This window comes from Neolamprologus multifasciatus, chromosome 11 (assembly GCF_963576455.1).
Source record: "Neolamprologus multifasciatus chromosome 11, fNeoMul1.2, whole genome shotgun sequence".
Classification (NCBI taxonomy): Eukaryota; Metazoa; Chordata; class Actinopteri; order Cichliformes; family Cichlidae; genus Neolamprologus; species Neolamprologus multifasciatus.
In genome coordinates this window covers 29,838,908-29,854,065 of record NC_140449.1, presented here as the reverse complement: position 1 = coordinate 29,854,065, position 15,158 = coordinate 29,838,908, and the positions used below count along the sequence as shown (strand labels likewise).

Genomic DNA, 15,158 nt, shown 5'->3' with positions numbered 1-15,158 from the left:
TGCGAAACTGATTAGTCTGCAGAGGGGGACAGCTGAGCTGAACTGAAAACAGAGAAGAATGCAGGTGCTCCCCACAAGCTAAATTCAGCAGCACATGAAAGCTTAGTGGAGGAATTAAAATGGAAAACAATTATGCCTAAATCAGCCTTGATGATAGTTTATAAGGCGTTTACAGAGCGATTTGTGGATGAGTATTAGGGCAGCCAGTTCAGTTATTAGGTCTGCATTATAAATAGTTTTAATATTTACTTTAAATTAAATGATTCAAACCAAAACTTCAAGAAATTAAAATTCCTCTCAGAAAAAAAAAGAATAATAAACATAAAAGCAACCAGGGATCAGTGAAGCAATCTGGCATTGTGACAATGGTATATAACATATTGTGATTTGTATAGACAGTAACGTCTCTTGATTGCTAGGAAAGTTAACAAGCATGTGCAGTTTTAGGATATCATCTTAGTCTGCCAGGGAGTCACGAAGAGAACCCGAGTTCTCTGCCAGTCTTAGAGGATATCGGTTTTGACACTAAAGGACTTTTACTTTTTAGTATGGTGAAGAGCAGGAAGACGCCCGCCTACATAACATTATTAAAGGCAATAAGTATGTGTTAGGAGAGTCAAAAAGGACCTTTCTGACTGTGTTTATGGAATTAGAGGGAAATATTGTGAGATATTACACAGAGAAAATCTGATCAGAGACTCTGTAAGTTTCAGTTAAATCTCTGCACAAACGCACAAGAGACAAAAGCACAAACGAGTGGAATCTAAATTCATTTCCTTAAGCCTCAAAAGAGACCACAGTAACTACACTACACATGACAAGGAAAGATGAGCAATTTGCCTCCTGTCATTACAACTTTAATTTGACAGAATCTCATTACAACCGTGGACTGATATGTTGAAATAATAATCAAACAAGATTTATCTCTCTTCACAACGGAGCTGTATGTACACAGTTTCTAGCTATTTGTGTTTGGAGAAAGACTCAATTATTTAGGTCATGAAGTTAGTGAAACTTTTTCACCTCTTTTATGTGGAGCTGAACTGAGCAGGTGTGCTTGTAAAAGCGAACCATCCCTTCATAATGTATCACTGCATTCATTGTGAGGGGTGATTTAGCATCGTTTGCCCAGCTGAAGGATTCTGTGGTGCACTAATCCTTTTGGAAATAATGCTTTTAATAGAGCTTCCAATTAAAAATTCTCAGTATTTAGCCATTTATTCTTATGACTGCTTCAACTTATGACCGCATTAAAAAGTCATAAATCATCATTGCAATCCCAGTGGGTGAGGCAATCAGAAGTGATGCCGCAGTGAGCCCATTAATACCACTTCTTTTAATCTCGGGCATTTCTTTCAATCAGCTTTGCAGCATCAGTATGATTCCAAGATTTTTGATCTAACTGATGTGTTCCCTGGCGGCGTGCAGCTTTTGTAATGAGTGGTAAAACTCTGCTCTCATCTCGGTGTGCACTTTGTCTCCCGTCACCCCCGTGGCTTCCCGGTGGCTGTGAGTCATCTGCTCCCTCTGGACCACGACACCCTCCTCAGTGTCTGTGCTTACAGGCTTATAGCGATGTTCCTCCTGGTTGAGGGCTATGAGTCAAGTGCCACAGCAGGAGGTAAAACACACAGCTGAGGTAAACAAACGCAGAACCTATGAATGGCCTGTCACAACATGTTTCATGAGCAGGCTGAATAACTCAATCAGTGGGTATGTGGGACATATGGTGCCACCGGTCACAGTGAAATTAATACCCGGTGAATCATACCAACAGCCTGGCGAAGCAGCTAGGTGGCGCACAGGAAGTGCTCGCCAACTTTACCTACTGAATTTGCAGCACTTCACAAACATTTAAAAACGAAACAGTGTGTGCAACTAAATAAATATGTAGTTCAAAAAAAGTCTTTATTGGGGAGGGGGGGGGGGTCACACCATGTTAACAGAGTTTTACACTAATTACACAGCTCTCCATCAGTGTTCCTCTCCAACGTTGTCACATTATATTTTTGTGTCAACTCAACATGGACTTGGCTCAGCGGCGGCTTAATATAGCAGTACCCCAAGTCTGCCAAAAGGTAAAAAGACAGATGGCTGCATGTGTCGAGGCAAAGGAGAGAAGGAGCGAGAGACGGATGTTGATAGCCAGGAAAAAAAAAAAATAACTGAAGAGAAAGATGAAGGAATGAAATTCAACCTTGGTTGCAGGGGGGAGGTGAATTTGTGGGGACCCAAGGATCCAAGACACAGGGGAGCAAGTGTAAAAGAAAAAGAAGAAGACCAAAAGAAAAAAGAAAAAGATCGAGAGGGAGCAAATGTATGTGAGAAGAATTAAAAGAAGAAGACGGGGAGAGTGGCAGAGTGAGAGACGCAGACTTGACGGGGTGAGTGACAGACCGTCACTCTGCTGGGTTTTGAAGCCTGGTGCTCTGCGGCATCTGCGATACGGATGGAGAACAAGCCTCGCGTTCCTCCACAGTGCCGTAGGAAGAGAAGCACTTTATGATTGCATCCATATTGTTAAAAATAGATAGCACGGCAGGTTATGTAAACAGGCAGATTTTACATAGCGCTGCCTGTGCCACGTCTTACTAATTGGTGCTGGTTTTTGCAGGAGGGGAAACAAAGTAAGGAGGGCTTGCTGTTGATAGGTGTGTTTTAAGAGTTTCCCTTTTTTCCCCCTGCAGGTGATAAAGGCGAGTTTGAAAACAAATTACAATGGAAGTGACAATTTCTCTTAGGAGTGCGTGATTAAATAAATGGATCCTGTCTTTGCAAGCTCTCAAATCGACTTCATTAACAAACACCCATAAGCTTTTCCATGACACCAATTACCGGTAATCTGAACCCTTTGAAGATTCACACTTGCTCAATTGTGAAAATTTCCTTTTGCATGTCTTGCAGGACATTAACGCATTAGCACTCTAGAAAACTTGAATTTTAAATATTAAATATAAAGAGGGACTGAATACCAACACTGTCAAGGTCAGATGCATAATAATTCAGAGCTTTTTCTCTCACGCACAACTTTTCCAGTGCACAAGGCTTTTCTCAAGGGTGTGTTTAAATGCTTTGTAACCTGGAAAACAATTTATGTTCTATTTTTTTCGCATCAAGTGAAGACGTTCCAAAATAGCCCTAATTAGTTTCTGCTTTCTGCAAGCTTACAAGTGCATGTAATTGTTCTGTTAATGGCTACTCCATCCCAATGAGAAGCCAATGAGACAAAATTGCCCCAGGCTTCATAGACAAGCATTGCCCCCCCGTCTGCTAATGCTTCCACACCAAAAATAACAATTTAACTCTTGAGAGACACCCCGAGGTTGAAGATCGGAACAAATTAATTATTTGCCTTTTTCCAAGTCTGTGTAAAAAGCAGAGCAGCTCTGCCCCATTGCTGTGAGCTTTTAGTAATTTGACATTTTTAATACTTGATGTCTGCACACTGACAGACATGGTTAGCAAATGGAGCATGATTGTGCGCATCAGTGTGCGCGTCCATACAGATACATGGAATATCCGGGGCTGTATGCGTGCAGGGCTCTGGCTGTTGACAGAGTGAATTCAATCATGTACACTTGTTATTAGGCATTTGCATAATATTCCACCTCAGTGCTCAGCCAATTGGATGCGGTTTAATATATGCACACGAGCTAAGGTGATATGGTGTAATGTAACAGATCCATTCCAATTGAAAAGTAGTTGTAATGAGCGTTGCATTTCATTCCTGGTGTGCTGATGCATACAGAGCATATATCTCATTACGGTTTTGATTGAATATTGGTAAATTAACCATGCTGAGACATCTGGTAATCAGAATCTGGTGTCTGCCTGACATCCTTCAATATCTACACCTGTGCTTTGAGAAGACAGACATGTTTTCAAGCAGCAGCAACAATATATTTCGCTTCAAAAACCCAGACAGGAAATGTTTGGTTAAAGGGTGTAGCCTTCCAGATTACCCAAAAAACACATTTTCTCACTTCTTGTGCAGACAGGTTTAATTTGATTTATCCGTCTTCTAATTTATCAGCCTCCACACTTGATGAAGCCACGTCAGCACATCTAAAGGTGACTGAGCTTTGTTTGCCTAAAAAAAACAAATCTTGCTGGAAAAAAAAAAAAAAGACTCTTCCTCAAGGAAATGGGCCACGAACACAATCTTCAGAGGCTGATATCTCCCAAAAATAGGTGCATCTTTTATTGGACTGCAGTTTACTTACATGAGTAAATGTGCTTTTTGTTGTCATTATATAAATTGGTATCGGGTTTACTCATCACAAACCCTTAAACTATGCAAAGCACATGCACTGGGTCCTTTTTCCTTTTTACATGCAGTTGCATCAGAAACAAAAGGAGCTGTTTATTTTGCCATTCAGTGGATGGTGAAACAAAATGCTTCCAATGCATCTGGTGCAGCAGAAACGTGGCACTGGAAGAATCTTGGCTTCACCAGTAAACTTAAAGAGACAGTCCACACCAAAGTCACTTTTCAGAAAGCATAACACAATAATAATATTACACTGTAATGAAGACGCACAAATAAAAGGTGAGGAAAATCAGTGGCCGCATCACCTGAAGTGTGAAATCGGTTCTCCGAATTGTCTTTGTGTGCACATTTATAATTGTGCTTTATTTGGCATGAACTGCTGCTTTAAGAGATGGAGAAACTTGCGGGCCACTCACACACCTGCACACAGTTTCAACCATCGGCTGTAAAATTGGAAAGGCAGATCATAAAGAGACGATGAAAAGGGTCAGTGAGAAAGAATTCAACAAAGGAGGCAGGTAAAGCTAAAGGGTTAGTCCAACTAAACAGAGAAAAGAACAAAGAGAAAGAAAACAAGCAGGTAAAGTGGGAGTAACACTCCCCCAGAGGTCAATGAGACAGATAAAAGGGTAAGGGGTTAAGGCTAAGGGCCGGGACTACTGCGTAGTTGGATTTCACCACTGTGGGCCCCGTGGATTTCTGTGACACCCTAAACTAAGCTGAACTTTAATAGCCAATATGGAATAAAAAGCCATTAAAAGTTCCAAGTATGGAAAGTGAAGTATTTGGTATGTGTAATGCCTTTAAAGGTTAGTCTTTATACCACATTGCAGTAAAACATGATGTCACTCAGTCGCTGTGAAGTGCTGGTGAGCTGAGTGAAGGGAAAAGATGGCCTAGTTTTGCATAACCTTTACGCCACGACTAGGACTCAGGAAGTCCGAACTGGAGCAGCTTTTCAAAAACTTAATGTGTGCACACATTGTGGCCCGACTTGTGATAAATGATGCAAAAACAGCCAGTAGGGTCAACACAGAGCGACGGGTTGAATGAAATTTGGCAGACGGCGGTAGTCTTTAACTGTCATAATGAGCATGTTCTGAATATTCAGCCTCTGTCTGACCCTAAAGATCTAAAAAATGCATTAAATATTTGAATGCTCAACTTCACACTTTTGTGCTTAAAAGTATGAAAAGTAGAACAAAAACAAGTCCCTTTCTTTTAAATAGTGAGAAATGACATTGGGTATTTATTTATTTATAACAACACGCTGTTTACAACTTTACCAACTTTATCTCATTTAAGACAAACAAGTCTAAGACGATTTCGGATATCTGATTATCGAACAGTACGCATGCTGATGTGGAATGAAGTGTGTCTCTGAGGAGTGGATATTGGAGGGTGGTTAGAAGGGACACAGTCAGAGCTCATTGACTAATGATACAGGCTGTGTCTGTTGCCATGGTCTTCAGAAGTATAAATAACTCTTTAGAAAACTAGCTGGCATCAATGTCCCCCCAGGACACCAGCCCTCCTTCATGAAAAGGTTCAGCTCGAGTTCACTCTCTGCTCTGCTCCTGTAGTGTTTTAATGAGATTGAAAACGCCCGCCCGACTTGATTCTATTATCGAGCCATCTCCCCACGCTTGTCAGCTAAATTAGCTGCTAACCTGAGTTTTTGGTCCAACCCACGCTGGTTCATCTAAATGTGCAAGAGTCAAGGAAAAGGTCAAATAACAATAGAGGGCAGACGAAGGGGAGAAAACAAACCGGAGAGGTCTGGAACCGGGAATCTGATGCAACACACTTTTGCTAGCCCGGAGACTTATGTGTGTTCGCACGAAATGGAGAGGTGGGCGTTTTCCCAGCCAGAAACTGCTCGAGTGCAGCCGACTGCTGTTCTCTTTTCTAAATAGCAGCAGGTCAGCAGGTCTCTGCCCCAGCCTTTTAGTCTTTTCTGGTGTTTACATAATGTAATGCAGCTATTCACATCAGAGCAAACCATCACTGAGCTACACTAAAGAGATAATGCATTTAGGATTAGCATAGCTTATGTGTCAAATATCTGCCTTTTCTATTTATTCGCACCTTTAATAAAAGGGTTTATTTCTGCCCATAGGCTCTTCTAGAGATGTCCACTCAAAGGCAAACCTTGAAATTTGGGGTTACTTTTCTGAGCCATTATATCTGAACTGTTGCCCATAGCACAGGTGCTCTTTCACACTCTCAATGTAACAGTGACTGCCTTACCAATTATCCTTTTTCCAAAGTTAATTTTAGTTTTGCCCTGAAGGAAATCACCATCTTACACAGGCCACAAGTTGAAAAGTAGAGCCAGAGGTGAAGGTTAGTGTTTAAAATCTATACTAGTGGTTTGAGAATTGGATGTCTTTTAGGACACCGATTATCCCTGTGTTACTGTACATTTTGAATGTGTCTAGTAGGGCTGCCCCTAAAAGTCAAAGTCAAAGATGCTTCACTTCAATTGTTTGCTTATTTGCACAACAACATTTAGACAAGAAGCTAAAATCTAAGGTGGACTGATATTCTTGCTAACCGATGAGCCCTCTGCTCAGTGTGTGACGAAGTTCATTTGCTGAGGCAAATTTGGCAATGACTGCGTGAGACAAATTAGCTGCAGCCACTGGGAAGTGCATGGTGACAGCAGTGATTAAGCTACTGTAATATTCCATATGACGTCTGCATATGCAGAGGTTTCTGATTAACAGCTATCCAAATGTTTTGTATCATGTTTGCTGCCCCGCAAGACCAGTCCACCCCCCTTTTTCTATTTTAACTGTGGTCAAACCTCAAAATTAAAGACTTTGTCAATTCAGGTAAGAAAAGCCCTGAATTTAATTCATGTTTTCACTTGTTTATACTGTTATAAACAGAATAGAATATAAACAACAGAATAGTCATTGTGAATTGTTTCGCAGGCTTAAGGCACTTTTCTCTTTTTCAAAACAAAAAAGTTCTCCTATTAGGTGTAAACAATAATATGTAACCGTTTGCTAACACCTGGTTAAATATTGACACTTCATCATTTTTCCAACCATATATAGTATTTAGTCCGCTCTCCAATCTCTGCATCTTCTATGAAAAACAGGGGTTGCAAAAATGTTTTTCACAGATATTTTAGATTAAGAAAAGTGCAGAAAAAAGTAAATGATGGTTAAGCTCTGATGATCCTGACAGAGTTCACTGGGACCTTGGAGAGACTCCAACCATTTCTAATCTCATTAGTGACACTTGGGCTTTTCCTTCTCTAACAAGTCTAAATTGCTGCTGTAAGGTCTAGAGTTTCTGTTTCACATTACTTTACACTGATTATGTAGCCTGGGGGCTACATACTTAACTTAACTGCTGCCAAAACTTGACTAAAAAAGTTGTTTCCAAGTCTGTAGGCAAGCAGTATGTCAGCAGCATCAGCACTTCCATTAGCATCTACTTTTAATCCTGTCAGCCACTGCTGTGCATTATGAAGTGCTTTATAAGTGCTCATAGCTGAATCTATAAGTAATAAATGGTGGCTTAGCACTTTGAAAGAAAACACACTCGATGCCTATAGAGATGCCTCACATATACAAATGTGAAGCAAGACTCATTTCAAGCTAGTGCCAACAGCAGTATTGATTAACATGCACATCTGTTTCCTCAGATGAGAATGAGATTTATGATGCATCTCTTGCAGACAGGCAGTGCATGCCGAGTCAAATATCAGTCCTTTACAGCAAGTCCAATTCAAGATTATAGCATTTGATCATTCATCTTTAATACTATGTCAGTAGTGTTTTTTAATGGGCTGTGGCTGCAGCTGTCCTTATAACTAATATTACTCAGCCTGTCGGCTACTTTCCCATTTATTATTTTACATGTGTAAACCCCCGAGCATCACAAACAAGACCTACTAAGCTCATTTACAGTTTTATATTTTCATTCACGGATTAGTCGAGTACTACCACCACTACCTTCATTAGTACTTCTACTATTACAGGAGCATGCTGCCATATTCTAAATAATCTTAATTTAACTTACACTTAGCCCCTCAGCTAATCAACCGTTTGAAACAAGACATTTTAGCTCCTTTTCCACTATCCATTTAAGCCGGCTTTGCTCTAATCAGCTGCCTGTTGTAGACAGTGTTTGAACAGCAGTTGTGTATCCCTGAAATGACCATAATGAGACACCCTCATCTTTGACATCACTGAGATAAAAAAAAAGAATAATAAAAAAACCTTCAGAAACAGTATTTAGAGCAGTCTGAAGGCTGACCTTGTGCCTCACAGGGATTACTTAAACATTATTGTTATTAGTAATCTTTGCCTGAGCATGCTCATATCAAAAATTATATGAACATCAACCATGACAGCAGTATATATACAGCTGAAAGTAATCAGAAGTATATCAGAAAACTTTATTTCACACTGGTTTAGCCTCAAGGTCAGTTGGTGCTGTAATTATTGGACACTTTATGTTTTGAGTAAAGACTGGGGCTAAAGATGGACAATCATTTAATCAAGTTTTAGTTTACTTTTACCATAAGTTTATTTTGTGTCCTAATCTGTCTACTGGCACATCGTCTGGGAGGTGTGTAACAGCCTCACTTACACACCACATGTTCTCTGACTTCCTGGTTTAAGGTCCTGCTTGTCATTTATTTACTTTATTTTAAAATGTAAGCTTGAACGGCTCATCGTTGCCACTGCACAGTGTTTCTGCCTGAATGGAAGCTTATTTTACATGGTGAGGATTTACGGATTCTGACACGGTGTGTGCACAGGCAAGCAGCGAGAAGAGAACAAAACACTGCTTCACGATGTTTTGTCTTCATTGAATCCTAGCCAATGAACTGCATTTCTTTTGTTAACTTGCAAGAAAATGCTTCGACTCGAGACAGCAAAGCTTCAAAAACTTTCTCTTGCTTTGCAGCTCCTATTTCGTTACAAGATCGTTTCAGAGTAACAGCTGCTGAAACGCCAAATGCTTGGAATGTTAATCAGGATTAAGTTTGAACTGTCATCTTGAAAAGTGAGGGAAAAAATGATACTCGAGACAATGAAGATCAAGAAGTAATTAAATATTCAGAAACTGGTTAGACTTTTATAGGTCATGTCATTTACTGGGGCAGCTGAGGATTGGTGTGGAAGAGTTTATGCTCTTACTGAGAAATGAAATGTTTGATGTATTTAACAATGTGAGAACAGAGAACTGAAGTTAAACTAGAGCACTTTAAACTTGAGCAGTAATAAAACCTAATTCAAAATCACTGCAGCACTTATAACTACAGAGATTATAAATGTCTAAGTTAACAATGAAACCTTTCAAGCAGAACTGATTTTTTAAATGTGACGATTCCACCTTCTAAAATATAGCATTTTGTAGCTTTTTTTTCTGTGTGCAACATTGTAGCAAATTAAGTAAAAGCAGAAAGAAAAAGTAGATTTTATTAATTTAGCCGAAAACTACCATATGGATTTTGTTATTAATCACTGGTGTTAGCAGACAACCTCATTATTGATAAAATAATTTGTGCCAAATACATCAATAAGTGTAAAACAGTGTACATCACTTTGTGTGAAGATACTAATGATAACAGATCATTTTGTTCATTTTTAAAAAAAATAAAATTAATACTATTTGCTGCACAAGTCACCAGTTTTGCAGGCTGTGGAAAGGCGAGTGCTGAGTTATGAGAATTAATAATGACTTTTATTGATAACGCTTTTTTTTTTTTTACCATAGAAGTTAAAGCTAAAAAGTGTGAAAGAGACATCAAAGTATGTGGAAATCAATAATAAGGTATAAACTAGCAGTTACAGAGATGTTCATAATAAACACTATATGTTTTCATTACTTTTATTTTCGAAAGTGATCATTCAATAAGTGGTTTTAGGTGTAACGAGGGAGATGGCGCTAGCATCTTTCTAAACAGCTTGTTCCCTATAATATTTTCTTCTGACAGAGTCTGAAGAACAGGAGGAGCTTAGTGGGATGTTATTTGTTGAAAGTGTATGCCATAATTTTTAGGGAATCAATTCTTTTTGTTTTATACTGTCATTTTACTTTGAAAAAAATAATTTTAAATCAGAATCAAATTCAGGAAAAGAGAGTATCATCGGTGGTAGAACCCCAAATAGGCTGAAAGCTGACATTACATTCTCAAAGTTTGTATGAAAGGCTGACTCTTGCCTAAAACTGGAAGGGGCATTTAAATTGTAAATGAATGGTCTTGTAAAGAGAGAAAGAAATGTTACCTGGCCTGTAGGTTTTTTTTCTCATCTGAACACTGACGCTGAGGGGATATTTGTGTGTGTTGATGAGCTAAATAAATAAAAGATGAGGAAAGGGGCATGCGGGAGCGGTGTTGTGTAGACCTAGGATCTCCGCTTGATGCGAGGAGTTAATTAGTGCCAACGCAGAATCTAGTTACGTCATCAAATCCTTCACGTTTATGGCTGCCATGTCAACACAGCACATCAAGATGTATGGCTGCGCATAAGGAGAAAGCGAGATCCTCTAATACTTTAAGCTTACTGGACTCAGCTGTATTGATTAATGTCCATCTCTGTTTAGTGATTATGCACAATGTGGTCTCCAATTACTGTACCAAGAACTTGTCATTTAGCCCACTTTCATCTTACCCCACTGGGCTTTGAGTCAGTAGAACCATTAGGTGAAGCTGTGTGGGAAATTATGCATCACGTCATGAATCGCAGGGACTAATGAAGTATATGAATCAAAAGGATCAATTAGTAATGCCTTCTCCCTTTCACTAAGAGATTGGTTTAACTAGAGAGTTACGTGTTAGTCAGATAATGAAAGCGATATTTCACCCCAGAAGAACATTATCCCCATATTAGCATGCATACCACCACACGAGTTCAGAACAATGGTCAGCCTCCAATATAAGTTTGTGTTCTACTGGAGAGTATTTGTTCTCATTGACAATTCAGAATCAGTCTACTTCACAGTTTGCAGAGAGAGAAAAAATGTATGACTGAAAACTGGAGAAAATAAGTGTTGATTGAATTTGTCTCACTTGTGTTTTTTCATTAGCTTTGTGAGATTGAATGCAAGAGGACTGAACTGCATTGCAGGTATGCATGCTGAAAACGGGAAACTGTTGCACCAGAGTGATATATATATATTTGGGGTTACTATTAGTCTGGTTAGAAGTGTACAGTGAGGCATTCGGGGCCCAGCAGTGCAATCCTCAGCAGGTCAGAGTGTATCGAGGAAATACATCCCTCCCCCTTACCCTCCATCTCCACACTGATTGGCTCCGAGTCAGGTGACCCTTGTTCCCCAACAGGGGGAGGGCGATCAGGACCTGTACCTCTTTCAGGGTCACCTGCCTCCTTTGGGAATGCCGCCCCATGATAGGTTGTGCTGGCGCTTGTGGGTGTGGTCTTCCCTGTGGTTGTAGCGAAGGGGGAAGGAAGAGGAGGAGTAGGAGGAGGAGGGGGCAACAGAGTGAGTGATTAGTGAAATGTGAATCAGTCTGTAGAATCAACTTTAGAGAAATGAGGGTGATTCCTGAGTAGAAAGATAACCATCACCCGTTAACATAAAGACCCTGTAATGACTGTCAGGGACACGATGAGCAGACAGAGCACAAGTTAATTCGTCTGTCAATTCGCTACTCCGCAGATACAGTGATTTAAATCTCTGCAGTGTAGTTAACCAGCTGTTTCAAGTCACAATGTATTTCTCCAGCAAAATGAGATTAAAGCATCTCAGCATTTGTGATCATTATCCTGGACTCAAAAAATATTTTACAACCAAAAACAGCTTGTACCATTTTAAAGAGCTGTTTTTCACATTTTGCGACTCTTAACAGTTATGAGGGCACGATGAGAGTATGCTCTGAAAAGGTTCACACTGAAATAATAATATAAGTATTTCTTTTCACATTGGCATAACTGCAACTAAGGTTTTGACCACCTGAATAAATTCCCAAAGCTCAGGAAAAAAAGGTTATCATATTCTGAATTTATTGTATTGCAACTTATTATTCTTTTATGCATATTCCTATCTAATCAGATCCTTTCCTCCTTGAACTCTACCATAGCTTAAATTCTTGAGTGAACATGAGTGAATGAATGAACATACGGATGGGCAACAAAAAGGAAAAACCTGAACCCCTGAGCAGTAAGTAGATCCAGTGGCTCAATTTTCACAACACAGTTTGGGTCCATGTGTCTGCTAAAAGGAACAGGTTGTTGCAAATCAATACACAAATGTTCCGAGCGATCATTTTTAACCTACAATGCAACATTTCTATGCAAAAGTGGCCAGGACGGCAATGTCCTCATCTATAGGACAGAAAGGGCCACTGAATAGTTTGAAGAGAATGAAAATGATATGTATCACAAGCTATGGTGTTCCTGATGACCAGCACTCACATGGTAGAAAGTGTTCTTCCTCCACAATCATCAAAACAATAAAGGATAGAAGATCGGTAGCACTTTATAATACAGCCTGTGACGGTAAATAAATGTAAATAAATGGAATTTCATTGGATTTTATTTGAAATTATAATGTAATTATAAAATAGTTAAAAGTAGGTACACTATAACAATGTGGTAAAAGTCAGGCTTTTGGAGGAAATAAAGAAATGGTTAGTTTAAATTTAATCTGCAAGTAATTTAAAGTAATGCGCAAGTAATTTCAGGTATTGCATAACCATATTAAAGATTAGGGAGGGGCTTAACCTTGTTAACTTTCAGGTATTTTACAGAAAAGAAGACATTCCTTTCATGCACACTCCTTTTCAAAAAAACAAAAAACAAAAAACAAAAATCAGCTGGACTTTGCTCTGTCTTTATAAGTTCCAATTTTGATGGTACCAATTTATTTTTTCTTATAAAAGCACGCAAAAACCATCCTTGTCACATTTATTCTGGTAAAATAAAAGGATACCTGAATATTACAACAATCATCATGCACCTTTGTTACAGCAGAATTACGATATAAGATGGGAAAAAGAACTTCCTATATTGTAAAATTACTAGAAAATTGCAAACTATTTCAAATGAATTTTGACTACTTCGATGTACATTTTTTCTCCCTACTGTTGAAACATAACTTAAGTCACTCCATAATCTGTGATATGGATATATGATACTTAAAATTAATCATCCGCTACCTAAAAATACTTAAAATTACTTGGATAATGCTTAAATTTAAAGTATAATTATGTCTTTGTTTTGTATTATAAAGTGTTACCAGAAGTTCCTTTGGGTTGACAACGTGTTTCTTCCCTTCAGTGCAGTTTAGTGACTTAAAAAAAAAAAAAATCAGTTGGAGTCGTTCTGATCATACATGGTGTCCCAACGCATTACTAAGACACCTTAAGTTGCATTTCCCTTACGTTTGTCTAAAAACACTCATTCCTGACAAGTTACTTAACTTCTCCATCACCTTGGTGTAGCCCAGCAAACATTATGACTAACACATTTGGATTTGGTTCAAGCATATGCCAAGAAACACACTGGGCATTAGTTGCCACAGGCACGGTATTATCAAACATATTTTTTCCCGATGACACACTCCACATCTTGATTGCACGATTAGCTCTCTGTTGTCCTTGAGGTATGGTGAGCAGCATGCTGCTATTGGCTTGGGCTCACGCACTAATAAGCCAGCCATAATGTTAGCATTCTGCAGAGTTCACACCCAGACTGGATGAGAAGAGTTTGCTCTCTCTATTTCTCACTGTGAGCCAGTTGACAGTGTTCACTCTGAATGAGGAGCCCTGTCAGTTCGCCATCTGTGCTGGGCAAATTAAAACTGTACCAGGAGGTGCTTGGCCCTGGCATTTTGGACGGCAGCTCCATGACTTCATCATTACTTTATTAACTTACCATTTTTTAAGAAAATCTAATAAAATGTTTGTCTTTTTTATTGTTAGTGAAGTACAAAAAAACCCCGTCCACTATAAAACACAAACACTTTACTACCTACACAGGCAGGTGCTTGTCTCAAGCTAATCCCTGTGCTGGCTGTGATTGTTTGGGTGACAGTGGAAGAAAGAAAACGTCCCTGCCTTTGGTGGTTTTTTCGAACAGGGAACAGAGCCCCCGAATGACAACAGCTTTGTTAGGCATATGGAGTGTTTTATTGTCTCGGAAAGCTGATAATTGATGTTCAGTGTAGAGACTTAAAAGGCTTTTCTTGTGAATCAGCTAGAAAAAAAACTATAGACACACACAAAAAAGAATAAACCAGAGACAGAATCTGACTGCGTGTGGAAAACTTCAAACGGAGCAGTGAAGCATTAGGGTAGTGAGAGCCCCACAGGATTAAGCAGTAGGGTTGCTCATCAAATCTTGCTACCAACTGAGTTGTAATTCCTCCAGCAGTGAGGCTTCACAGACTACTGAGGCAGTGTGGGACTGTGGAGGTCTGGGCTGAAGCCTCGAGCAGACAAAGTGGCCTCTGTTCTAAGAAAAAGACACAGATGTAGGAAGGATAGTTCTAAGCCATAATGGCCAGCATCTTCTAGGATGATGGGCTCGGTATTGTTATAAATCACTGTCTTGGATCAGCCACTGCCATTAGATCCCCTGTGCCTCAATTTGTCCAGTGACAAAGGGATCTGACTCCTCAAGTCCTTAAAAAGTTGAGGCGGGTGCGCTAGCTGTGTAGATAAAAGTGAATGAGCCTTGTTAGCAACCATCTGTTTGAAAATGACTACTTTTGAATGCAGCAGTGTCAGAAAATTGTCCTAACACCACCTCCTCAATCTTATCTGAGTGCTAGCCAGCTTAGCGCCATTTCTATTTCTATTCCGGCCATGCCAGGGGCTGTGCGGTGTGGCTGGCGGGGGAGTAATGGAACGTGACAGGGATGATGATCCTTCTTGATACAGGGCATTAGGCAG

At 39.6% G+C, this 15,158-nt stretch overlaps 1 protein-coding gene across 5 annotated transcripts in view; it reads right to left on the bottom strand.

Moving 5' to 3' along the window:
* Positions 1-15,158, bottom strand: part of sema6cb (semaphorin 6Cb) — a 164,564-nt gene that overhangs the window by 4,871 nt on the left and 144,535 nt on the right. For 3 of the 5 annotated variants that reach the window (XM_085176842.1, XM_085176841.1, XM_085176843.1), the window contains one exon: positions 11,532-11,687. The exons of 1 other annotated variant lie outside the window; for it this stretch is intronic. In XM_085176842.1, coding sequence (XP_085032968.1) covers positions 11,532-11,687 — 156 coding nt within the window. The remainder of the gene's footprint in view (positions 1-11,531; positions 11,688-15,158) is intronic. One more of the 5 variants, XM_085176844.1, reaches the window with a different exon arrangement.